This window comes from Terrapene carolina, unplaced genomic scaffold, assembly GCF_002925995.2.
Source record: "Terrapene carolina triunguis isolate 2854851 unplaced genomic scaffold, T_m_triunguis-2.0 Scaffold210, whole genome shotgun sequence".
NCBI lineage: Eukaryota > Metazoa > Chordata > Testudines > Emydidae > Terrapene > Terrapene triunguis.
This window is the reverse complement of record NW_020664561.1, coordinates 33,009,017-33,035,447: the sequence shown is the minus strand read 5'-3', so window position 1 is coordinate 33,035,447 and position 26,431 is coordinate 33,009,017. Positions and strand designations below refer to the sequence as shown.

Sequence of the window (26,431 nt, the reverse complement as noted above, 5' to 3'; positions counted from 1 at the left end):
TCTTCTTCTAATGCAATTTTGTTTCCTTTGTTTTGAGGAGACTTTAAAAAATGTTTTGATTCAAGTAATGTACAAGGACAGAATATCAAGTATGTCAAAGATGTACAGTTTATTGTATTAGATCTGATTTATGGTCAGTTTTGTTTACAGATGCACAGCCATAATATTGCAATGCCCTTCACATCATAGTAGTGAAAATAAACATTAACTCAATATGGAAGGAATTTGATAATAGACTATGACTTAGATCACACTAAGGTGAAATTCTGCTCACTTCCACAGGTGATCTGTGCATTCCTTGAGCTGTTAGTATGGGGCTGAGTGGGGCACAAAGGATTGTTTGAACTTCTGCATTGGTCCTTCTAGATTTAAGTACACAATCTACTGCAGGGGAATTCCTCCATTAATGCGTAGATGCAACTGCAGCTCTTTTGTGACACAGCCCACGATGGAGAGATTACTTTAAATTTAAATAGTATTTAATACATAAGTCACTCTGCTTCCATGTGTACTGATGGGAATGTTAATGGTCAGTTTGTTTCTAGCTGCTCTCTGATAACAATCTAGTAGTATATTCTCCATTCACATCCAGGCTATGTCTAAATTCTGCCATTGTTTCCTTCACAACATCCGTCTTTATTCAGACAGCTAAAACTCATCTATACCTTCAGGTTCAGTCTTGATTATTTCAGCAGCAGCATCTTTGGCCTCCCCGAAGCCTCCTAAATCCTCCACAACTAAAATGATCTTCCTGGATTTTAAACTCTCATTGGCTCCTCATTCTGCATCCCATAACATTGAAACTCCAAGCCTGATTCTCCATGGCTCTGCAACTTATGTTGTCATTTACACCACTGCATAGTGGGGAAAATGGCCTTTCCTGTCCTTTCTTTCCATGCACTGCACATTTCAGGCCCTCTTTACTTGTCTGGTCTTGTCTCCCAGTCGATTGCCCCATGCCCCTTCTGCTGCACCAGCGATGCCACCCTTAATACCCAATTGATCTGCTTCTGCCACAGGTATCTCTTTTTTCATGTTGCCTCCTATATGCAAATCTGAGCTGGCCCATGAGCTGGCCCATTTCTCTGTCACTCACTGTGTCATATCTGAAATGTAGACTGTAAGTTCTTTGGGGGGCAGTCCGTCTTCTGTGAATACTGTTGGGTGCTATAAAATAACAGTGCACAACACCAAAATAAAGACATAGAAACAAGAACATTTCTTTAGCCAGCAGAGTCTAATGGCTTAATCCTGCAAGGTACCCAGTGTTTTTGTCCTTGAATCCAGCAAAGCACCTAAGTGTGTGCTTAACTTCAAGCACATGTATTATGCACTTTACTGGATCAGCACCAGAGTGCTCAGAGAGCAGAACCCTAAGTGATGATACACTGAGGCTCCAAATAGCAGCATCTATCACTTTTGAAATACAGCAACCAATGGGAAAAGTCTGGAAGCAATTTCAAATGAAACTGGCTTCCCCACTCTTCTCTTTGGAGGTGACAAGTTTAGTAGCAAGTGAAGGGAAAAGGAAAAATTGCAAATAGCAAAGGAAAAGGAAAAAAACTGAATTAAGTGAGACAGAAAAACTGTCTGCAGTGAGACAGAAAAACTGTCTGCAGTTAAATCTGTGTGCTGGCCATGGGCCTATGCACTTCATATGCAGATATCATGTCCTCCAAATTTAGTTTATGGATCAGGAGTAAGACGCACAATTTCTTTCTGTAGCACCAGCAAAATGAACATCTGTTCACTTTTTGCCACGTAGGTTTGTAGCTGTGTGGGTGTGTGTGAACAGAGCTCTTGATGTGTAATATTCTTCCCATCTGCACACCAGGTGGCACTGCATAGTTAATCAGAAGATAATAACAGGCATGAGGAGATTACTTACTTTTTGGGGATAAGATAGTAAATCAATCTCACAACTTTTAAAAAATGAGGTGCATCAGTGCTTGGATTTTTAATTTATTTTTGGTGTGTAATTTTGTTACAATCAATGAGATTATTTGAAGACAACATTGTTTTAATGCTATGTTAATTAACAATGAATGACTGCAATTATTGAAGAGGTTCTGTACATGAGGTCTTTGATTTATTCCCTTTGATATATCGATTTAGCCCTTGCAAGTAGGACAAACTATACAGTATACAGGACTTTCTCTTGGATTTATTTTGTGCTCATGTAAAACTAACTAAATTTGCATTAAATGATATAGCCTCTGGGGAATCTAGAATGGTATAACAGGTGCTATAGCAATCCAATATCACACTATAGAGGAAGAAATAGTGCTTTTTTACAAACCAAATGTTAAGTGTTTCCAAGTGCAACACAATATCATACAGTATGTAAAACTAACAAAACTAATATGAAATTAGAGAGGGAAAATACCCCGTTAGATAATGAATTATCCACCACCCTGCAACTACAGGAGTGATTGTTTGCTACTGCATATTTTATAATGTTTTCTCCAGTCAAATTGTAAAAGACTCAAGCAATGGAACTTACACCACTTCCTTTGGCAGATTTAATTCCTGAAATTTGAGCAACATTTTCATCTGCTCATTTTGATCTCACTGTTTTTGCTTTATACCCCATCTCCTTGGACCACCCTAAACAATGATGTTCCTCCTTAGTGTTCACATTCTTCTGAAATTTTTGCTAAGTTTTTTTGGCCCAAGCTATAAATATTTAGTGCCAACTGCGTAACCCATACTCATATGGGTGCATCCTTAATCAATGAAGTAGTACAACTGAAGTCAATGTGACTGTTCATCTGAGCAAATGTTCACTCATGTTAGTAAGGATTGCACAAATGAGGTCTATATACGAATGAATGCCCTATTGAAATTCATGCGGTGGCTTTTTTATATGCTAATGTTTCAAACATGCAACATTTTTATAGAAATGTTTTCCTATCAGACTAGATGTTCTAAGGAAACCAAGTCACCCATTAGCTGACAAATAAATGCTATTAGCTAAAAGGATTCACCAACCAAATTTTTGCTGTTTGCTGATAGAGCCAACATGTTTGCATATGGACTGAAAGACATATGAATGTTCATTCTAGTTCTGCTTTGTCAGTTGAAGAAGCATGTTACCTTTAGGTAATGATATAGAATAAGGGTAAAATTTTCAAAAGCACCTAACAAGCTTAAATGCCATTATCAAAAGTTACTTAGGGATTTAGGACTCTAAAGGTACGTCTACACTGAATGCTCCTTTCGTCAGCGTGTAAAAGTCTGTATAGGAAGGATATGCTCGTATCTTTACTGTTTGCATGTTTTAAAAGTTATTTAACAGTATTTTAACTGCTGTTAAAATATTTATGCCCTTTTTCATTTTTATTCAAATAAACATTTGTATACGAAGTAACTGTGTTGTATTCTCTCTTCAAAAGTGACTGTTTAATGCTTTCTGAGGTCTTGAAAGCAGGGCTTTGGAGCGGAGCCCGGAGCTGGAGCGCAGAGCAGTTCCGGAGCAGTGGAGCTGCAGGTTTTTGCCTGGAGCTGGAGCGCAGCTCCAAAGCCCTGCTTGAAAGAGTCCTGGCCTGCAAATAATTTAGCTGACCTTCAAGAGAAAACGTAATTAAAAAAGAAGTATTCAGTCCTAAAATTCAACCAAAAGATACAGTAACACCGAGTACTCAAGCTGTTCTGTCTCCTTAGGACCTACTGTGATACTTCCCGAGAGTACCCAGGGTTGTGAAGCACCTTGCTACCATCTGCCCTTAGCAGGAAGCCTTGTCTGTGCTTGCCAGGGGTCAGCTCCCTGAGAACCCCAGCCACAGGCAACACAAGCACTTCCCTCTCTGCCCACAAAGACCCTGCTGTCCCTCATGCAGGTTAGCTATAGGCACACTCCAATCTTCGAGTCCTCCAACCATTCCCCTGGAATGTCCAGCCCCTGATCCTCTGAACACTCATGGAATCCACAGGTTCACTACTCACAAAGGAATAGTACATACCAGCTTATCAATTTCACCTCAGGATCACTGCTCTGCTTAAACTCACAGCACTTATATATGTTTATAGTGAAAACAAGAATAAGTTTATTTAGCAAAGAATAGTGAGTCAATAAGAAGCGAGTAGGATTAAGGAAACAAAGGGTTATATATAAAATAAAATCATAAACACACATTCTAGAGCTTAAACTTAAGTACCAAGATGCTCTCTTATTTAATAATCTACTGCTTATCCAAAGTCCTTTTCACAGCATTTTGCAACGAGGATGGCTGAGACCCTCCTTTCATAAAATCAAGCTGCTGGCGGTTTGTCTCTCTAGATGAAGGATGTCAGGGTGTATCTCTGCATCCCTAGATATATCAGACCAGTCCTTTGTTCCTAACTTGTAAATAGGGTCCCCTCCTGTCATAACTATAAAGGGAAGGGTAACAGCTCTCTGTGTACAGAGACTCCAAATCCTTTTACCTGTAAAGGGTTAAGAGGCTCGGGTAACCTGGCTGACACCTGACCCGAAGGACCAATAAGGGGGCAAGATACTTTCAAATCTTGGGGGGGGGGAAAGGCTTTTGTGTGTGCTCTTTGTTTTTAAGGGTGGTTCGCTCTTGGGACTGAGAGGGACCAGACATCAATCCAGGTTCTCCCCATCTTTCTAAACAAGTCTCTCCTATTTCAAACTAGTAAGTAAAAGACAGGCAAGGCGTCTTTTTCTCAACTTGTAAATGTACCTTTTTACCAGAGTGTGTATCTTTGTTTGCTGTACTTTGAACCTAAGACAGAGGGGGGTCCTCTGAGCTCTTTAAGTTTGATTACCCTGTAAAGTTATTCTCCATACTGATTTTACAGAGATGATTTTTACCTTTTTCTTTAATTAAAAGCCTTCTTTTTTAAGAACCAGATTGATTTCTCCTTGTTTTAAGATCCAAGGGGGTTTGGATCTGTATTCACCAGGAGTTGGTGAAAGGAGGGTGAGAGGAAGGAGGGGGGATGGTTAATTTCTCCTTGTTTTAAGATCCAAGGGGGTTTGGATCTGTGTCCACCAGGGAATTGGTGAAAGGTTTCTCAAGGCTTCCCAGGGAGGGAATTCTTGTGATGGTGGCAGCGGACCAAAGCTAAGCTGGTAGATAAGCTTAGAAGTTTTTATGCAGGCCCCTACATTTGTACCCTAAGGTTCAAAGTGGGGACTCAGCCTTGACACCTCCACCCATTCACTTTTTCCTGTTAATTTCTTTTTCTGAAGTCCCCACAATCTCTTCATTAGCACTTGACTCAATATGTAAATAGACTTTCATTATAAAAGATCCACAATATACAATAGTCAACCTGGGACATAAGTGTCTTTCACAAAGCTTATGATGACCAGTATGACACAGGCTTTCAGTAGAAATCTTATGTGACACACTTTGGTGAACTAGAATGTAAATACCAGGTCCAGAGGATCCCTGTAAACTTTATGTACCCCGTGACCTCTGCCAGTTAGTGCTGAGAGGTCCCTGGGTCACACCTACCTCTTGCTGCCCTATACTGCAGCCTTCAAGGGCTACATACTCTGTCTAATTCATCACCCCATGATCTCTCTCACACAAATGCCAATTCTCTGCTGACCATGGGTCTACACAATACTTACACCTGGCAGCTACTGATTTGAAATTTTTCTTGTAAAGGCCAAGTTTTCAAATTGATTTGTAAACTTGGTCACACAAATTCCACTTGTGCATCTCTCTGCATAAGCAGAGCCTGCACTATGCAGGTAACTGAGTCTTACTATCACATTCTGATGGGTAAAATAAGAGTTTTCGGTCCATAAATTCAGAGGCCCACTTGCAAACTTAGCCATAAAAGTTTAACTGAAAGATTTAATTCATCTTGGTTAGGTTTTAAAAACAGTAGAGGAAACGTGACAAGTTAAAACCCATGGCTAGCAGACAGTTTGAGTCTCAAAATGACATTTTTAAGCATTCACTACCAGCCATGTGTTTCTATGCTTAATTGCCATTTTTTAAAAACACTTATTAAACTACAACGCCAAAAGCTTTAGAAATTGAGCATTTAGCTAAATGGAAGTGAAAAGCAACAACCATTGAGGGTGAGTAAGTGCGATGGAAACCTGCCATATTGATTTAAATTGCTCCTCCTCTCCTCCCCCTGCTGCAGCATTCCAGTCCTGTGTAGAAATTGTCAATTGTACTAATTTCTATGATCATTTTTTTGTTCTACACAAACGGGAAATCTGATGTGACCCCAAAATTAACTTTTATTATTGACTTGAGGAGTGATGTGAATTCAGGTGTCCAAGGGTAAAACGCTGTAATTCACTATCACTTTGCCCTTCTGAATTATAACTTTCAGTAAAACACATGAGGTGATGTGTGCCACAAGACTCTGCTAGGCAGAGATCTCTGTGGAAAGAAAACTGAAAGTGGGCTTACAGGACCACATAAGGGGCAGGGACGAAGCAAGCAACTCACTGAATCCTACAGAAACAACAGGAACATGGTGTTAACTCAGTCCACATAATGTGATAATGGTAGGTTGAAGGAAGCAACTGGAATACACAGGAAGGCTAATATCATCCCCTTTGATTGATAGTGCGTGCTTGCCATGTGTTACTTGGGTATGCAGTCTGGAGGTTGTGTTGGATCCCCATCTGCTGTTGGACGATCACATTGCTGCAATGTCCAGGCATGCTTTTTGCTAATTTGCTTTCTCTTGGATACAGACCATGCTATGGTAATGCATGCATTTGTCGCCTCACGCTCCCTATGAATTATTACACTGCACTCTATGTGGGCTACATCTTATCTGGAAAATTAAGCAGGTGCAGAATGCAGCAGCTCGTACATTAAGTGATAACTCTTGGAGACAGCATATATTATCAGTGCTCCATGACATATATTGGCTGTCAATTTGTTTCTAGGTAGAGTTTATGGTGTTTGTTTTACCCTATAAACATCTAAATGCTATAGGATCTGCCTACTTGAGAGACTACCTCTTCTTATGGCAGTATGTCACAGCTGCGATCCACAGAGGACTTCAAGCTTGATTTGTTTCATTATAAAAAGAAAGGGAGCTGCTGATAAAACATTCTCTGCAAGGGTTCCTTTCCCAAGATCTGAAATCGCTCAAATTTCTTGCCAGGGCACACTGCAAAGCGTGTCTGTTTGAGTGTCAATTGGTGAAGGGCTGACACAGATGAGGACAAGATTTGTTTGACTGAAAAACATGGTGCAGGTTTTAATGTGTACTGGCCACATAGTTAATGATCAGATGATGCGTGACAGGATTCAGAGGAAGAAGTGCTTCCTGATCTGGTCGAATTCTACTTTGTGGCTCCAATGTTCTTTTGCTTTTAAATCTATGCAAAGGGTTCCCAGAGCTTTTGGTTGGGTTCCCTTTTGCATAGAGTTAGCACAAGACCCAATTCTAAAGTTATTAAAGAAATAAATGGAGAGGTGTGATCTCTGCCCCCATACAGAAGCCTCACCACATGCTTTTCTTCCATATGCTTGCTAATATTAGGGAGAGAACCTTAAATATGCCTCCTATGATGCCTACTTTCCACATGTGCTCTCTCCTCCTCACTTAGACCCATTTCACCCCCTATTCCATGACACATTCCTCTTCCTGATGCAAAATTCCAGCCATGTGATGTTCAGGGTTCTCCAGGCAATTTCAGCCTCCACCTGCTTCCAAGACATTTGTCTCCACGTGGATGCTCACTCACCCCATAAAACTTCTGGACACTTGTTCACTCCCATATCTCCAAGTACTTCCTCACTTCCAAGAGGCATCCCTTCAAAGGTCCCACTACTCTGTGAAAAACTTAGTCTCATGAACTCCCCTTCCTACCTAGACACCCATCTTCTTTCAATCATCCATGCCCTTTTACTTCCACTTCCTTTGGTAGAGAAAATTGAGAACAGCCTGGTCTTAGTCTACTAAGTAATTGATCTTTTGAATTGAATTACTACAAGCTTACAAAACTATATTTGATGCAAGCAACGTTTTTTAAAATTTTTGCTTCCAACATTCAAGTTAATAGAATTATAGAATCATAGAATATCAGGGTTGGAAGGTACCTCAGGAGGTCATTTAGTCCAACCCCCTGCTCAAAGCAGGAACAATCCCCAACTAAATCATCCCAGCCAGTACTTTGTCAAGCCTGACCTTAAAAACCTCTAAGGAAGGAGATCCCACCACCTCCCTAGGTAACCCATTCCAGTGCTTCACCTAGTGAAAAAGTTTTTCCTAATATCCAAACTAAACCTCCCCCACTGCAACTTGAGACCATTACTCCTTGTTCTGTCATCTGCTACCACTGAGAACAGTCTAGATCCATCCTCTTTGGAACCCCCTTTTAGGTAGTTGAAATCAGCTATCAAATCCCCCTCATTCTTCTCTTCTGCAGACTAAACAATCCCAGTTCCCTCAGCCTCTCCTGATAAGTCATGTGCTCCAGCCCCCTAATCATTTTTGTTGCCCTCCTCTCTTTCCAATTTTTCCACATCCTTCTTGTAGTGTGGGGCCCAAAACTGGACACAGTACTCCAGATGATGCCTCACCAATGTCGAATAGAGGAGAATGATCACATCCCTCAATCTGCTGGCAATGCCCCTACTTATGCAGCCCAAAATGCCATTAGCCTTCTTGGCAACAAGGGCACACTGTTGACTCATATCCAGCTTCTCGTCCACTGTAACCCCTAGGTCCTTCTCTGCAGAACTGCTGCCTAGCCATTCGGTCCCTAGTCTGTAACAGTGAATGGGATTCTTCCGTCCTAAGTGCAGGACTCTGCACTTGTCTGTGTTGAACCTCATCAGGTTTCTTTTGGTCCAATCCTCTAATTTGTCTAGGTCCGTCTGTATCCTATCCCTACCCTCCAGCGTATCTACCACTCCTCCCAATTTAGTGTCACCTGAAAACTTACTGAGAGTGCAGTCCATGCTATCCTCCAGATCATTAATGAAGATATTGAACAAAACCGGCTCCAGGACTGACCCTTGGGGCACTCCGCTTGAAACCGGCTGCCAACTAGATATAGATCACTACCCGTTGAGCCCAATGATCTAGCCAGCTTTCTATCCACCTTATAGTCCATTCATCCAGCCCATACATCTTTAACTTACTGGCAAGAATACTGTGGGAGACCGTATCAAAAGCTTTGCTAAAGTCAAGGAATAACATGTCCACTGCTTTCTCCTCATCCACAGAGCCAGTTATCTTGTCATAGAAGGCAATTAGGTTAGTCAGGCATGACTTGCCCTTGATGAATCCATGCTGACTGTTCCTGATCACTTTCCTCTCCTCTAAGTGATTCAGAATTGATTCCTTGAGGACCTGCTTCGTGATTTTTCCAGAGACTCAGGTGATGCTGACTGGCCTGTAGTTCACCAGATCCTCCTTCTTCCCTTTTTTAAAGATGGGCACTACATTACCCTTTTTCCAGTCATCCGGGACCTCCCCCCGATCGCCATGAGTTTTCAAAGATAATGGCCAATGGCTCTGCAATCACATCCGCCAACTTCTTTAGCAGCCATGGACTTGTGCTCATCCAGCTTTTCTAAATAGTCCTGAACCACTTCTTTCTCCACAGAGGGCTGGTCACCTCCTCCCCATGCTGTGTTGCCCAGTGCAGTAGTCTGGGAGCTGACCTTGTTCGTGAAGACAGGCAAAAAAAGCATTGAGTACATTAGCTTTTTCCACATCCTCTGTCACTAGGTTGCCTCCCTCATTCAGTAAGGGGCCCACACTTTCCTTGTTGCTAAAATATCTGAAGAAACACTTCTTGTTACTCTTAACATCTCTTGCTAACTGCAACTCCAAGTGTGATTTGGCCTTCCTGATTTCACTCCTGCATGCCTGAGCAATATTTTTATACTCCTCCCTGGTCATTTGTCCAATCTTCCACTTCTTGTAAGCTTCTTTTTTGTGTTTAAGGTCAGCAAGGATTTCACTGTTAAGCCAAGCTGGTTGCCTGCTATATTTACTATTCTTTCTACACATCATGATGGTTTGTTTCTGCAACCTCAATAAGGATTCTTTAAAATACAGCCAGCTCTCCTGGATTCCTTTCCCCCTCATGTTATTCTCCCAGGGGATCCTGCCCATCAGTTCCCTGAGGGAGTCAAAGTCTGCTTTTCTGAAGTCCAGGGTCCGTATTCTGCTGCTCTCCTTTCTTCCTTGTGTCAGGATCCTGAACTCGACCATCTCATGGTCACTGCCTCCCAGGTTCCCATCCACTTTTGCTTCCCCTACTAATTCTTCCCTGTTTGTGAGCAGCAGGTCAAGAAGAGCTCTACCCCTAGTTGGTTCCTCCAGCACTTGCACCAGGAAATTGTCCCCTACACTTTCCAAAAACTTCCTGGATTGTCTGTGCACTGCTGTATTGCTCTCCCAGCAGATATCGGGGTGATTGAAGTCCACCATGAGAACCAGGGCCTGCAATCTAGTAACTTCTATTAGTTGCCGGAAGAAAGCCTCATCCACCTCATCCCTCTGGTCTGGTGGTCTATAGCAGACTCCCACCATGACATCACCCTCGTTGCTCACACTTCTAAACTTAATCCAGAGACTCTCCGCTTTTTCTGCAGTTTCATACTGGAGCTCTGACCAGTCATACTACTCTCTTACATACAATGCAACTTCTCCACCTTTTCTGCCCTGCCTGTCCTTCCTGAACAGTTTATATCCATCCATGACAGTACTCCAGTCAGGTGATTTATCCCACCAGGTCTCTGTTATTCCAATCACATCATAATTCCTTGACTGTGCCAGGACTTCCAGTTCCTCCTGCTTGTTTCCCAGGCTTCTTGCATTTGTGTATAGGCACTTAAGATAATTCGCTGATCATCCTGCTTTCTCAGTATGAGGCAAGAGTCCTCCCCTCTTGCGCTATCCTGCTCGTGCTTCCCCACTTACCTCAGGGCTTTGGTCTCCTTCCCCTGGTGAACCTAGTTTAAAGCCCTCCTCATTAGGTTATGTCCAACCTGTGCCCCCCCCCCCCAACAAAAGTTTAGTAGACTAAGAACACAAACAGAGAAACCAGTGCTCAGAATCAACATATATAAAGGTCTTTAGTAGAGCGCATAATAAATATTCTGTTGTGCTATACAGACAGCAGATCCAGACACACTGTGGGCTCAGTTTGCATTTGCCCCTCCATCTTCCTCCACCCATGCTCAGGATCTAAGTGGAATGAGGACACTAGTGATCACTGTCCACAAAAAGAAAGTGCTGGCTAGAGCTCCAGGCAGCACTCCACAAGGGGGCATAACAAGTTGGCTTGGGGACATAGTCAAGGACTCAATCTTTCTTGCACATCTGCCAGCCTCTGGCAGGAAGGGTTGTTGCGAGTTCACAGTACCTTTCACCAGCCCACGTATGGAGTGTTATACACTCTGTTCCCCTTCTGTTTCCTAATACATTCTGTTTACATGTGGTCAAAGCAAGTGGTGCACAGCACCTCTGCTTGTCTACTAGAACTCTGCACCTGCTCACTTACCCAGCACTTCTCACAAAAGTAAAACCACTATTTGGCTCCATATATTTATTTGTGAGACACAATAATGTCTATATTTACATAAAATTAAATGCCTTTATTTAAAACATGTTGTATGCCAGGTTAACCTTATTGAGTGTAAGCAAGGAAACAGACAGCCTCTCTCTATATACAATCCAACCATTCTACAGGTACACCTCTACCTCGATATAACACTGTCCTCGGGAGCCAAAAAATCTTAACGCGTTATAGGTGAAACCGCGTTATATTGAACTTGCTTTGATCCACCGGAGTGCACAGCCCTGCCCCCCCGGAGCGCTGCTTTACTGCGTTATATCCAAATTCGTATTATATCAGGTCGCGTTATATCGAGGTAGAGGTGTAAAATACACTGTGGTAAATTGACAATTAATCAGTAATAACAAAGAAGTTTTCAAATGTTTGAATAAATCTATGTTGTAATAGCTAACAATGCTGATGCTGTAAGGATGACTGTTCTAGCTATTAGATGTTGAGAAAACAAATGCTCATTTATGCATTTCCCTCCTAACTTCCACGATTTTATAAAGCAAAAGAGTTAGAAGAGGGATAGTCAGATTGATTAAAACAGGAAAGAAGATAACCTGGCATACTGCCCTGTGTACAATTATACAGAAATATGACCTCATGGAAATTCCTACGCGTGAATGTCTCTAACAATGAGAGGATTTAGGATTATATAAATCACAATGGTTGCTAGTATAATCACATGAGAGAATGAACCTGCAAAGCTTATTATACTGAATACCCAGATGGTAAACAACAGTTGTCGCTGTACTAAGAATTACATCTCTCTAATCAATAATAGGAAGGAACAGTTGGACAACTTATTTCCTATTATGTTCACTTAGGCAATGTCTAGATCAATAAAGAGCATTAAGCCTCATGCCAACTGTAGACAGTATATGTTCAACATGGCTATCATATGTTAGGGATGGGTACTGCTGTACTCCAAAATACTTTTAACACATAACCTAATCTAATTAAGCTAGCAGTAATGCTTTAAATATCAGATGGGTATTTTTATAATGGGAGTGGAGATTAAATTATTATTTTAGTTTAAGTAGAATTCAAAGCCAACTTATTTTGTTAAAGCCAACCCCCACCATAATTCAATTTAGCTCTGGAATCTACCTCTGAAGGATGGTCGATTCTTCTTATAGGGGAAAGAAAAAGCAATAAAGCACAGTGTCACTGGCTTACATATTCACTAGTTAATTATGTGGGTATAGTAAGCTGTTCACAAAAATTGAAAATTGTGCTTGCATATCCCTCAGGCCAGAATGGCAATTATTGCTAGTAACTTTCAGTACATCCACTTTTGAAACTTTTCACTAAACAATAAGTAAAGCCAATCAAACTACATTTCTGAAGGGCTTGCTGAACTATTATATGAATCATTTAAGTTTATGTTTGAACAAATTTCAGTTAAAACAAATAACTCCTCCCCACCCAAAAAAATTAAACTAACAAAAAAAACCACTGCAATGGTACGCTGACTCTCTTTCCAACTTTCAGAGTGAAAGAATAAAGGTAAATGCAAAGTTCCTCCTCCCTTAGTAAGGAAAATGGAAGTGACAGTGGAAAGCATTGCTTCTGGTTATTTAACTTTGTGGTTTGAAAGCCATCTCATGGGAAGCAACTGAATTCTCTTAGTAACCTCTCAAAGTATATCTATTTTTCAAAAGGGTACCTGACATCAAACTGAGAAAACCTGTAAGCTGTTTTGTTCCTAGTTTTATAATTTATTACACACATATATACAGTAGGCTGTATAGAGTGTTCAGATAAGTAATTGGAAAAGAATATCAGTACTTTCAAAGTTCATGAAAAGTGTTGGAAATTGGATCTGTTAGCCACAGATATAGTACGAGCTGCAGCAGTGCAAGCTTCTTGATTCTATCATACCTATGTCTTTCAACCTTGATCTACAGGGAGCCCAAGGTGCAATAGGTTAGGTCTGTGCATAACACAATTTAATCTTTGGTCTCTGGTGAGACTTCCAGACACAGTGCCATTTAGTGCCAATTGTTATGGAGTTTTTTTATTATATGCTCACCTGTCCACTAAGAACTGTCCAAATTATTTCACATTAACCACTGAATTGCCATCAGGCAGGAACAGCTTGCTGTGACTGCCAGGGAAAGCCAGATTCAAACCAGTCAAACAGACAAGAGAATTTTTTTCTTACCACATAATTTGGTTTACACTGAAGACGTTTAAACTTGTCTTACTAAGATACTGAAATACAGCCCATTTATTGGCAGAAAATCATTCTCATTTTCAACAAAACAAAATAAAATGAAATAAAAGGAGAATAAGACATTCCTACCTATTCCAATGAAGACTGCTTTGTAGCCATCTTCCTTCAAGGTGTTGATTGTCATTCCTTCTATTCCAAGGCCTTTACTACAAACTATCTAAAATAAAACATTATAAAGATGTATTAAGTAATTTGAAATTGATAATTAAAAATTGGGTTAATTTCTGTCATGTTCCTCTTACTGGCATCTCAAAAAGTTTCATAATGATCAATTAATCAAATAAATACAATATTTTTTCGAGCTAGACTTACAGGGCCAGATCTTCAGGTCTGATCAAAGTCGGATAGGGGACATAAAATGGCTTAAAGCCATCTTTGTATTCCCCTGATAGTGGGGGACAGCCAAGGTTCTATTTTGTTCCTGGCATAACAGCAGCCAGCAACAAACAAACAAACAGAAAAAGATAGAAAAAACCTATGCATGGAACACAACAGCACAGCAAAACAGCAGTTTTAAATGGTTGTATTTGATACTGGTTTGGTAATGAAATATCCCCACATGAAACTCAGGATTTAAGAAACCTAATTTGGGAGCAAGGCACCAGTCTAGGGAATGTGTGGTAAATGGAACAATCATCTAGCACATTAATCAGGAAAAAGTCTTGGGGGTTACTGTGAAAAAAATCATTGATGCCACCAGTCTATTGCATAGAAGTAAAGAAAAAAGAGGCAAACAAGATACTAGATAGGATTAACAGCATGTCAGAGCATCAAACAAATAAGGTGATCCTACGTGCAATACTAGTCACTGCACCAAAGGAAGGGTAATATAGCCTCACTGAGGATGCAGCAAAAATTAAACTAATTTAAGATTCTGCAACTGGACCTCTTACACCAAGGAGCCCCACTCAAATCAATGGTGCTCTTTGTGGGCATAAGGGCCCACCTATGCAGATTCAACCACAGGATCGGGGCTTAAAACAAAATTAGGTTTGACGAATCTTTATTCTGTGGAAAGATTAAGGGACTGGTACTTACTCTCAAGGAAAAAGATAACAATTCAAGGGAACCTAATACAGATTTTCAAAATTATTTAACATAAGAACGGCCATACTGAGTCAGACCAAAGGTCCAGCTAGCCCAGTATCCTGTCTTCCAACAGTGGCCAATGCCAAGTGCTTCAGAGGGAATGAACAGAACAGTCAATCATCATGTGATTCATCCCCTGTTGCCTATTCCCAGCTTCTGGCAAACAGAGGCTGGAGTCACCATTCCTGCTCATCCTGGCTAATAGCCATTGATGGACCTATCCTCCATGAATTTATCTAGCTCTTTTTTTAAACGCTGTTATAGTCTTGGGGTATGTCTACACTACCCACCGGATTGGCAGGTAGCGATCGATCTATCAGGGATCAATTTATTGCGTGTAGTGTAGATGTGATAAATCAATCCCCGATCGCTCTCCCGTCGACTGCTGAACTCCAGCTCGGCAAGAGGCGGAAGCAAAGTCAACGGGAGAGCCGTGGCTGTCGATCCTGCGCCGCGAGGACGCGAAGTAAGTAATTCTAAGTCGATCTAAGATACGTCGACTACAGCTACGCTATTCTCGTAGCTGAATTTGCTTATCTTAGATTGATCTCCCCCCTAGCGTTGACCAGGCCTTGGCCTTCACAACATCCTCTGGCAAAGAGTTCCACAGGTTGACTGTGTGTTGTGTGAAAAAATACTTCCTTTTGTTTTAAACCTGCTGCCTGTTAATTTCATTTGGTGACCCCTAGTTCTTGTGTTATGAGAAGGAGTAAATAACACTTCCTTATTTATTTTCTCTACACCAGTCACGATTTTATAGACCTCTATCATATCCCCCCTTAGTCATCTCTTTTCCAAGTTGGAAAGTCCCAGTCTTATTAATATCTTCTCATACGGAAGCTGTTCCATACCCCTAGTCATTTTTGTTGCCCTTTTCTGAACCTTTTCCAAGTCCAGTATATCTTTTTGGAGATGGGGTGACCATATCTGCACGCAGTATTCAAGATGTGGGCGTACCATGGATTTATATAGAGGCAATATGATATTTTCTGTCCTATTATCTATCCCTTTCTTAATGATTCCCAACATTCTGTTCGTTTTTTTGACTGTCGCTGCACATTGAGTGGATGTTTTCAGAGAACTGACTACAATGACTCCAAGATCTCTCTCGAGTGGTAATGGCTAATTTAGACCCCATCATTTTATATGTATAGTTGGGATTATGTTTTCCAATGTGCATTACTTTGCATTTATCAACACTGAACTTCATCTGCCATTTTGTTCCCCAGTCACCCAGTTTTGCGAGATCCCTTTGTAGCTCTTCGCAGTCTGCTTTGGACTTAACTATCTTGAATAGTTTTGTATTATCTGCAAATTTTGAATAGGACTGGTCCCAGTACAGACCTCTGGGGGACACCACTATTTACTTCTCTCCATTCCTACCCTTTGTTTCGTATCTTTTAACCAGTTAAGAAGGGAATTAATAATTTGGGTTTGTAATTGCATTTATTTAATCGTATTTCTTCTACATGATCAATGGTGCTCAGAGCCACTCATTTCATTGGCTGGAATTAATCTAAATATGTAAAAAATAGGAATAAATGCAGATGAATTTATTTCACTGGTAAGTTCACAAAGAGTAATAAATAAAAACAACAAGCACTTACAAAGCACTGCTCATTGTTAGATCTCAAAGAACTTTACCAAGGATAAGAATCATGTTTCCCATTTTCCAGCTCAGGAAACTGAGGCTCAAAATGGGGAAGTCATTTGTTCAAGGTCACACACTACGTCTTTAGCAAAACCATGATTAGCAACCAAGCCTCCTTATTCCTGTTCCTGTACTCTGTACAATCGACCATGCTGCCTGAGGAGCATGATCTAAAACTTATCTTAAAACAAAATAAAAAGGTTTTGAAGCAAAGAGAATAAATGAGCTCAAGAGAATCCTAGGCTTGTTTCTGGAGAAGACAGTGGACTGAGGGATTGATTTGTCAGTTATACTGGTATAAATCCATTGAAATCAGCAGAATTACTTTGGCTTTATACCAGCAGAAATAAGGGCAAAATTTGGCCCTTTTGTTATTAAAAAAATGCTAGCGTGTTTAGGTCTCCATCTTAAATGGCATAATAGGGCTCGTGCAGCCTTCATTGTGCTGTGCTAGTGAGCACTTCAGTAGAGAACCTCTGAGGGGGACTGCATCTCCATGTATGCTGTGGAAGATAACTGTGTGTCAGAGCTCACAAGGAAATGCATACAACACAGGTCAAAAATGGGCATATCAGGGCAGCAGCCAGAGGATCTGCACAGAGCATGAACACGCAAAGGAAAATCAGATCTAAGAGGAGAGCAGCAGGCTCAAATGAGCGGCTGCCCTAGACCTTACTTCCTTTTGGTAGTTAGTATTTTTTATTCTAGCTCGCTCAAATTTTCACAGTCCTTCATTCAGGACAATCCATAATTTTAGTTTGTTGTGTGTCAAACTGTATTTCCCTATTCTCACGTTTTTGCCCACTTTTCATGGCCTTCATCAGTGCAACAAAACTTACATTGAATCTAATGGCTAGAGTCTCTAGTGTCTGTCTATTATATTGTCTTCATTTAAGATTTAAATATTTCCATGTGACCTTTCAGGTTAAAACAGTCAGCTTGGCCCTCCAAGGTGAATTTAGCTTAAAAAGGAAAGGAACAATTGTAAATACATGCATGATTGTTTCTGGTTTTTGTTTGTTCATTTTCATTGTTACTCCTATACTTGTGATGTTCCACTGTATAAATGCTTCTTATAATGCTGCCTCTCTCACTCTTATTGAATTTATCTGTATTCCCTTTTAGAAATGTATGAAAATGTGTTTTCCCCATCCCTGAAAAAATGGAGGATGGAAAATGTAATATATTTTATTTAAGGACTGGCCCTTTCTTATTTTCTCCTTTTATAGATTATATTATCAAATGCTAAAGCTGTGTGTAGTTGTGATCCTTTTGACTATAGACTGCACATTCAATGGGTACAAAATACCACCTATGAATTATTATACATTTTTATTCTAATATGTACATATATTATGAAAACTTAATAATGCAATTTAAACGTCACTACTAATTTTATGTGAGGATTTACCATCCCTTAAGGCCCAGTCCTGTAACCTTTATCTATCTGAGTAATTCCTACTGAAGTCAACAGAATTACTAACATGAATCAATAATACTTAGCATTTATACATTATAGCACTTTTCATCAAAGATCTCAAAATAGCTTACACAAAGGTAGGTAAGATACTCCCATTTTACAGAGGCACAAAGCTGAGGTACTTAGTTAAGTGGTTTGCCAAATGTCACATAGCTAATCAATGGCCTAGTTGAGAATAGACTCTAGGGTAAAATTCTGTGCTGCAAATCTAAGTGGCACAGCACAGAACTCACACCTCAGGAGAAGGGAGTGGCCATGTTAGTTTTAAGCTCTCAATTTTGTACTGCTCCAAAACTTCTGGAGTAGCAGATGGCCTTGGGGGCTGGTCTAAATTTTGCAGCCTGTCGTCAGCTGCTTATGAGCCACAGAACTGTCTGAAATCTCTGTAATGCTACATTCTGTGACCCCTCCCTCACATGCCTGATGCCTTCAGATTTGCCTGTAGCATGCCCTCTACGTCACAGCTTGTGAGGGAATGCTCAGAAGGCAGCCTTATGGCTATCTTCCACAGTCCTGAACCAGGGTAATCTTCGCTTGACAAGATCTGGGGCTTTTATGCTATGTCTACACTGCAGCTGGAGGCATGCCTCATAACCCAGATAGACAGACGTGCTAGCTCTCCTTGACCTAACACACTAAAAATAGCAGCATGAACATTGCTGCAAGGATAACAGCATGGACTAGCCACCTGAGTACAATCCATCTGACCCCCCAGCTATTTTTACTGTGCTACTCTAAATGGAGCTAGCATGGGTCTGTCTACACAAGCTGGGAGGCATGCTCCCAGCCATAGTGTAGATTAACCTTACAGTCCCTTTATACTGCTCCAGGCCTTTTACTGAGCATTGAGTGTTGAAGGGGGGTGAGGATCTCACCCTAGGTCTCATGATTCCCAGTCTGCTGCTCTATCCACTAGACCAAGATAAAAGACTGTGAGTAAGGATTACTTATATGATTCTTATATGACCTTAATCAGTTAAAAAGTTATTATCTAGTCTTCTGTGTAAGGGTTTGATCCTGAGATATGTTCCACACACATAACTTCTATTAAAATGAGCGGGAGTTATACACACTAAATACATCTCTTCAGCAAGCACTGAATGAACAATAAAACAACATTCCCATTATCTAAAAATAATCAAGAAGTGTTTACTAAAATACAGCCAATGCAAAACTATTGCTTTCCAAGAAGTTGAATTACTGTTATTGTTTATAACAGATCATGTCACTACTTTGTTAATTTAATGCATGTAATAAGTAAAATAAACATCAATGTGGGATTGCATTACAAGCTATTAAAAGAAAACTGGGGTGGAGGGAGAAGTGTCAAATACGAATGTATTAAGTAGTACCAAACATGCATGAAAACAACTTGATTAAAGAAATCAAATCATTCCAATAGCTACATTGAACCCCTAAAGCAATTTAGGAATTTGTTTCTTACAGACAATTAATCACATGCAGGCATGCCAGATGAGAACTATTGATTGCCCTTTTCCAAACTAGTGGCATTCAGACAGCAGACAGACAAATGCCCTAAGCAAGAGGAAGCATCTTCCTGCCTCTGCCTAGTATAAGTTTTAATTGTTCTCCACTAATGTGCATGACATTTTGCTGTTAATCTTTGACAGAGCTCTTGCTCCTTTTTCTTTGAGCTATACATAGGCAGATTATAGTTTTCATTACCTTCACTCCAAGGTCCTTCATAAGCTCAGCTTCAAAATTCACTACATCATATGGCAACCGGAATTGAGGGATTTCAGACGTACTAGAAAAAACAAAAGAGACTGTGAAACAATTGACAGCTATTAAAGAGCCAGCACTTTTCAGTTACTAAACATTAAACACATACAGTGCAAATCTTGTAAATTTTGTGTCTGTACAAAGATGATTTTCAAGTATTTAACTTGAAGGAACATGACTCATTTAATTAAAGAGATTTAGTACTGACAAACCAAAATCATCCACCTCAAAATAGGAAACAAAAAATTATTTTATTTTGTATCCTTTTTTACAGGGGTCAGTAACGTTTGGCACGGGGCTCGCCAGGGTAAGCACCCTGGCGGGCCGGGTCAGTTTATTTACCTGCTGACGCGGCAGGTTCGGCCGATCGCGGCCCCCACTCACCGCAGTTCGCCGTCCCGGGCCAATGGGGGCGGCGAGAAGCGGTGCGGGCGAGCAATGTGCTGTCTGCGGCTTCCCGCCGCCCCCATTGGCCCGGGACGGCGAACCGCGGCCAGTGGGGGCCGCGATCGGCCGAACCTGCCGCGTCAGCAGGTAAATAAACTGGCCCGGCCCGCCAGGGTGCTTACCCTGGCGAGCCGCGTGCCAAACGTTGCCGACCCCTGCTTTTTTACATAAGCCCTTTTACTTGTTACAAGGATTCTAAATACTGTTTAACTTTGTCCAGTGCAGTTTATTGCATATCTCTGTTAACCAGGAACTACAACCAGTTTGATAAAGAAACTAAGAGGTTGATCAGTTTCTCAGAGAATCACAACTACATTCCTACACCTTCTACAGTAACAATATCTAAAAAGAACTACTTTTGCTTTTTATAAAGGTAAAAACATCAATGTCAAAACAGGTTGTAACCATCAATGTCTAATCCTTCTCTATATTTATAAACACGTTCTATACTGAATGTGCCCACCTAACAGAGAGAGATTCTAGCCACAAATGATGAAGTTACCCAATAATTAATAGTCAAACTTCCATTTTTTTTAAGTTGGATGTCTAAATTATTTTCTAGTCAATGCTGGGCACATTTCACCCTCCAGTCATATTCTAGAAGTTCCCTTACATTCTACTACAATATACGAAGTCAGTATTTTGAAATATGGTCTTATTCCGGACTCACGATTACTGTTTAAATTAATGTATGTTCTTACTTTGTTCTTTTTTTCCTTGGGGGTGGGGGGCAATGAGGGTGTTGAAGTCTTCTTTAATGTCCCAATACCACAGATTTACTGCTCCAGGGGTCTTAATATATAGGGCCAGATCCTCAGCTAGTATAAATCAGCGCTGACTTCGATGGGACTATCCCAATTTATAATCAGAACAGTCTGGCCCATTAAGTCTAGTGAAGGCCGTTTTAAATGTCCTCATTCAATAAAGATAAAATGATACAACATCCAGAAGGTGAAAGACACTCCCAAAGCTTCTGAAAACCTAATCTCTTGCCAAAATTAATATAGTTATAATTTCTGTAACAAAGCCCTGGGACAGAGAGATTTGTAGTAGCTCCATTTTACATGTTATTATTGACCACTCCAACCCCTTTACATCTAACTCTGACACATTGGCAGGTTTCATTTATTTTAAGGCTTGTCAACCATAAATACATAGCAAAAAAGTTGACTTTACTACTTTCTTTTATACGTAGTTTCAAATACTGACCATCTTGGTACTCTTCTGCTCAGCATGTAACTAAAAGCATTCTATATTTCAAACATAATGTATGTGTCATGACAATGCAACTTTCATGTCAAAATAAGAAAAGAGTGAGCCAAGACAAAGGATAATGAAATAGAGTTTCAATAAAGAAATCCATTATTTCTCAACCCATATATATATTTGTTGAAGGCCTTTCATTTTCTCAAATATGAAATGGGCCCAGTCTACCACTGGTAGTATTCAGTAGCTGTCCCTATTCCCAAGAATATTTTCCTTAATTTTTTAATTCCTTTAAAAAGGAGCATGCGTGTGTGTGAGAGCGTGTGGGAGAAAGAGAGAGAGATCAATACTGATGCACTTTGATGTTATAGAAATTGGAATATCTGCTGTCTTTCTCCAAGGTAAATATACTTCAAACTAGGTATAATTCTGATATACATGGGAAGAACAACCTGCTCAGAAAAAAAGAGCCTAAAAAAGCACCAACACTGCATCTATAAGGCAATTGATTCCAAATACAAAACTAATTTGGCCTTTTTAGCCATTTTGAATTATTTACAAAGTCACTTAAAAAAGAATCAGGGGCAGCTGAACTTGTTAAAAAAATATTAGCAAGGTACTAGCAAAAACAGCAAGGAGTCCTTGTGGCACATTAGAGACTAACAAATGTATTTGGGCATAAGCTTTTGTGGGATAAAAATCACTTTATCAGATGCATGGAGTGAAAAATACAGTAAGCAGTATATATATATATATATATATTACAGCACATGAAAAGATGGGAGTTGCCTTACCAAGAGGGGGGTTAGTACTAATGAGGCCAATTCAATTAAGATGGAAGTGGCCTATTCTCAACAGTTGACAAGAAGGGGTGAATATTAACAGAGGGAAAATTACCTTTGTAGTGCTAACGAGGCCAATGCAATCAAGGTGGACATCGCCCATTCCCAACAGTTGACAAGAAGGTGTGAGTATCAGCAGAGGGAAAATTACTTTTTGACCCATCAACTCCTAATCTTTATTCAGGCCTAATTTGAGCAAGTGACTGTGGCCGCAGTTATGGATGACAGCTCTCAGATTAACTTCCCTTCTAAACCAATGTCAAAGTGAGAGCAAAAGTAGTTAAGGCCATGTTCTGTCTTTATTCCAGATGTGGAACTCCCATTAAATGTTAATGGGTGTTTTGCACAAAGAATGAGAATAAAGCATTGCCATTATTTAGGGCTGCTACTAACCTTGTGATCTTCCAGAATGGAAAGTAGGAAAGAAGATCACAGACCGCATGGGAATGGGTGACTCCTGAAGTAAGGCCTTTTGGAAGGGGGCAAGGTTACTGAATGAAATTTAAATTTCATTCAGTTAGAAATTTAATGAACAGGCACAGAGTAAAGTTCACACTGCTCAGATTACATATGCATTGATATACATTTCATGTAACTGAAGAAAGTGTTCCTTTAAATTAATAACAAAGTTGCAGCATTGAGCACAAAGTAGGTGTGAATTGTCAACAGGATAAAATGATAGTGTAAGAAACAGCATTTTTTAAAAAGTGACTAAATTGACTTTCAATAAAATATTTTTAAAAACCAATACATGCTTCTTCATTAAGTGGGTAGATACGTCTTGCACAAAATCTGCAATCCCCTATGGCAGTCGATGTTAGTAAAATGGGTCTGTGTGGTGAAGTGTCTATAACACAATCAGCTAAATTAACACTTTTGATAATTAGGCAGAACAGTTTTGAACCTAAATGGAAGTCATCAGCTCTACTTTTCTAGCATTACTTAACTCTCTGTAACCTCCAGGGATTAAGTATTTGACATTGAGGATCAAATTCATTACTGGTGTCAACTCCATTAACTTCAGTGGTGTTGCACCAGGGACAGACTTGGTCCTCCTTTTTTACACTTCACTGTGATTTTTTTAAATGTGTGATATTTTATTTGTGTGTTGACATTACATTTACCCAGTATTCAAATTCTAAAATATATTAACACACATTTAGAGGTGCCACCAGTCTTGGAAGACATAATCACAATTACAGTCATAGTAGGAGAAATTCATCCCTCAATGCAGAGGACCTGTTCATAGAATCATAGAATCATAGAATATCAGGGTTGGAAGGGACCTCAGGAGGTCATCTAGTCCAACCCCCTGCTCAAAGCAGGGCCAATTCCCAACTAAATCATCCCAGCCAGGGCTTTGTCAAGCCGGGCCTTAAAAACCTCCAAGGAGGTTACCATACTTTCTGTGTGGTGATGGTGTAAGTGATGTTCTAGTGGTTCAGAAAGATTGCAGTGCTGCCCTGCACCCTGACTGAAGAAATGGATTCTATTCTTCTATTGTATAGTTACCTGCAAAAATCCCAGTTACTCAGGCTTTGTAAATGGCTGTGGAAATCAGGTGTGAATTTCACCCTTACAGAATGATTTATCGAAGTTGTAAACACAGGTTTCACTCCAACTGTATGTGATGATTGCTTTGTGTTTATTTTCATGTATACTTGCATAGGGAACTTCATAAAACCATTCTAAATTTAGACATTTCCACCACATTAAAAATGCTTTTAAATTATGTTAAACGAATCTATTCATTATTGCACATGGTAGAGCTAGAATCACAGCAATTCATGATCCTTTAAATATAACTTTTGGATTTAGGGGAAGGCATTCATTACTAAATTTTCTAAAGGATTCATCTGGTAATGCCTGTGAGTACTGCAGCTTTTTGTATTTTATAGAGCAAACTAACAGTGGGTAGAGAACACCCATTCCGTATTTCTCAGAATCACCACACAGAAGGGGCTACTCATGGCTGTCAGAAGTAAACAAAAGATAATTTGTGTCCTGGATTACCACTTAAATGAAAGGAGATGTGACATTAGTCTTTTTAAAATATGTAGACATAGTGGGCCTGATTCTTTGCTCTTTCAACTGGTGTAATGGAGTGAAGAATCAGCCCATTTAGCATGTGACATTCCAATGTATTAAACGTCTGAAACACTGTACATTGTTGTTTATTAATGCAATAAATGAGCCATTAAAATAGTTAACATTCGGTCATTTAGAACCAAAATTCAAAAAAAATGTATAGACACTTTTGGGGAAAGGTTCTCTAGAACCTGAGCAAAGCCTCATATAAATGTACAGCTTAAGGACTTGCATACACAGATACTGATGTGATTGTCCACCCTGAACTGGCAAAAGCGTGTATGCCCTTTTGAGAAGGCAGATCTCAGTTCCAATTCTTTTCATATCTCCATGGCTAAATGAAAAAGCTGCAGATGTGAAAACTATGTTTCCCTTCATAGCAGTCATATATTAGTCTACTTTTTAACATAATTTGGTTCTTTACAGTCACTGAACTTGAATGGGAATTTTCAAACATATGTGCAACTAAGGACAATATTTAACATGGATGAGGAACGTTGGTTGTTGTTGTTTTTTTAAGTGAATCTTTAAAATTTGTCATTATCTCCCCTGAGTTTCTGGTCTGACCAGAGTTGAACAAACTGTATTTCATATGCGTCCCACAACCACAGGAAACAGCTATTTTCCCAATTTTTACCTTAAGCCGCCAATGTATTCCTGTTTTTCAAATATGGTGATGTCTGAGTAACCTAATCGAGCCAAAAAAGAAGCACAACTTATACTTGCAGGCCCAGCACCAAAGAGAGCTATCTTTGCATGGTAGGCTTCAGGTATCTCTGCTGGGGGAGGTAAGGAAGGGCTTCTAATCTGAGGAATATTCATAGCTTTGAACACCTGAAAAGAAATACGTTTAAGAAGTTAAATACTGTACAATGACAATCCCAGTATTCAAACTTTACTACAAATGGCTTTAAAATACTGATCACAATGTAATTTTCTGCTAGTATTATTACAATTTTTTTTATTTCAGTCCATTAAAATAGACTACCATTATATAAACGCATACAAATATTCATTTGGGTCCAGGGAAAGGGATTTCTTATGGAAAATCTTCGCTTGCACAGCAAATAGACTCCTCCTCCCATCCCCAATTTGCCAGTCAATCCTGCCTGGCTGAAAAGTTACTCCCCTAGCTCCCTTCACCCTTTGTGCACTAGTACAGCTCAGAGCAGGATTTAGTTATCAAAGACTATATCAATATGGCAAACACAATTGCAGAATGTTTTATAATAATCTCCCATGACTCCCCATCCCATGTATCCTTTCATGTTACAGCAGCATTGTGTTCTCAGTTTTAGTTTCTTTAGGGGTTCTTTTTGGTCTTTACAAAGCTACTAATCTGGGGTGAGATTCTCAGATGGTATAAACCATCATAGCTCCATTGGCACCTTAAAAGGACCAAAGCACATGACCATAAAAAGAGACATTATTGGAGAAATTAGCAATATGTCAAACATGCTCAAGTATCACCACTTATTTTTCCCTTCATAATATCAAACTTATAATAGTAATAAGTAGTGATCCTAGAAATCCATTTGCCATGGAAGAAATGCGGAATTTGCAATTTTACAGAAAATCTTTTTTTATTTTTTCACAAAATGTAAAAACAAAACATACAGTAGAACCCCATGCCACTGGTGCACACACAGGAATATGGGGATGCTTCAGCCCTGGGCAGAGGGGCTTTCGCGATCAGATTTCATTTTATAGCAGAAAAACATGGATTTTTATGGTTTTTAGTGGAGAATTTTGTTTTTTTGATCATGGAAAACTAGGATTCCTGGTAATAAGATACCATGCATGGAATATTTCTTTATTTCATTTCTCAGGGCATCAAATCACTTGACCTTCAACTTGATGCTTTATACTTCCACCAAAGTCATACAACAATAGAAACTAAAACACTTGGAATTACTCTGCTTGCACAAGTAAATAGAAAGTGGGGGAACCCAAAGTAGTAATATAATGTGCCCAATTAAATACAGCCTGCATTGATGAAAAGCCTGCACAGAGTCCCAAAGTTACTTTAGGATTGAGATTTATGGGAAACAAAGTTCAGGGATGGAGAAAACCCCCATCTGAGAAGGAGAACACTGCAAAAAAAAAAAAAAAAAAAAAAAAGATGTGG

The 26,431-nt window shown here is 39.8% G+C and overlaps 1 protein-coding gene across 1 annotated transcript in view; it reads right to left on the bottom strand.

Moving 5' to 3' along the window:
- Positions 1 to 26,431, bottom strand: part of LOC113407210 (dihydropyrimidine dehydrogenase [NADP(+)]) — a 602,627-nt gene that overhangs the window by 337,646 nt on the left and 238,550 nt on the right. The window contains exons 6-8 of the mRNA XM_026655393.2: positions 24,941 to 25,137; positions 19,664 to 19,745; positions 13,827 to 13,914 (exon numbers count right to left, since the gene is read on the bottom strand). Coding sequence (XP_026511178.1) covers positions 13,827 to 13,914; positions 19,664 to 19,745; positions 24,941 to 25,137 — 367 coding nt within the window. The remainder of the gene's footprint in view (positions 1 to 13,826; positions 13,915 to 19,663; positions 19,746 to 24,940; positions 25,138 to 26,431) is intronic.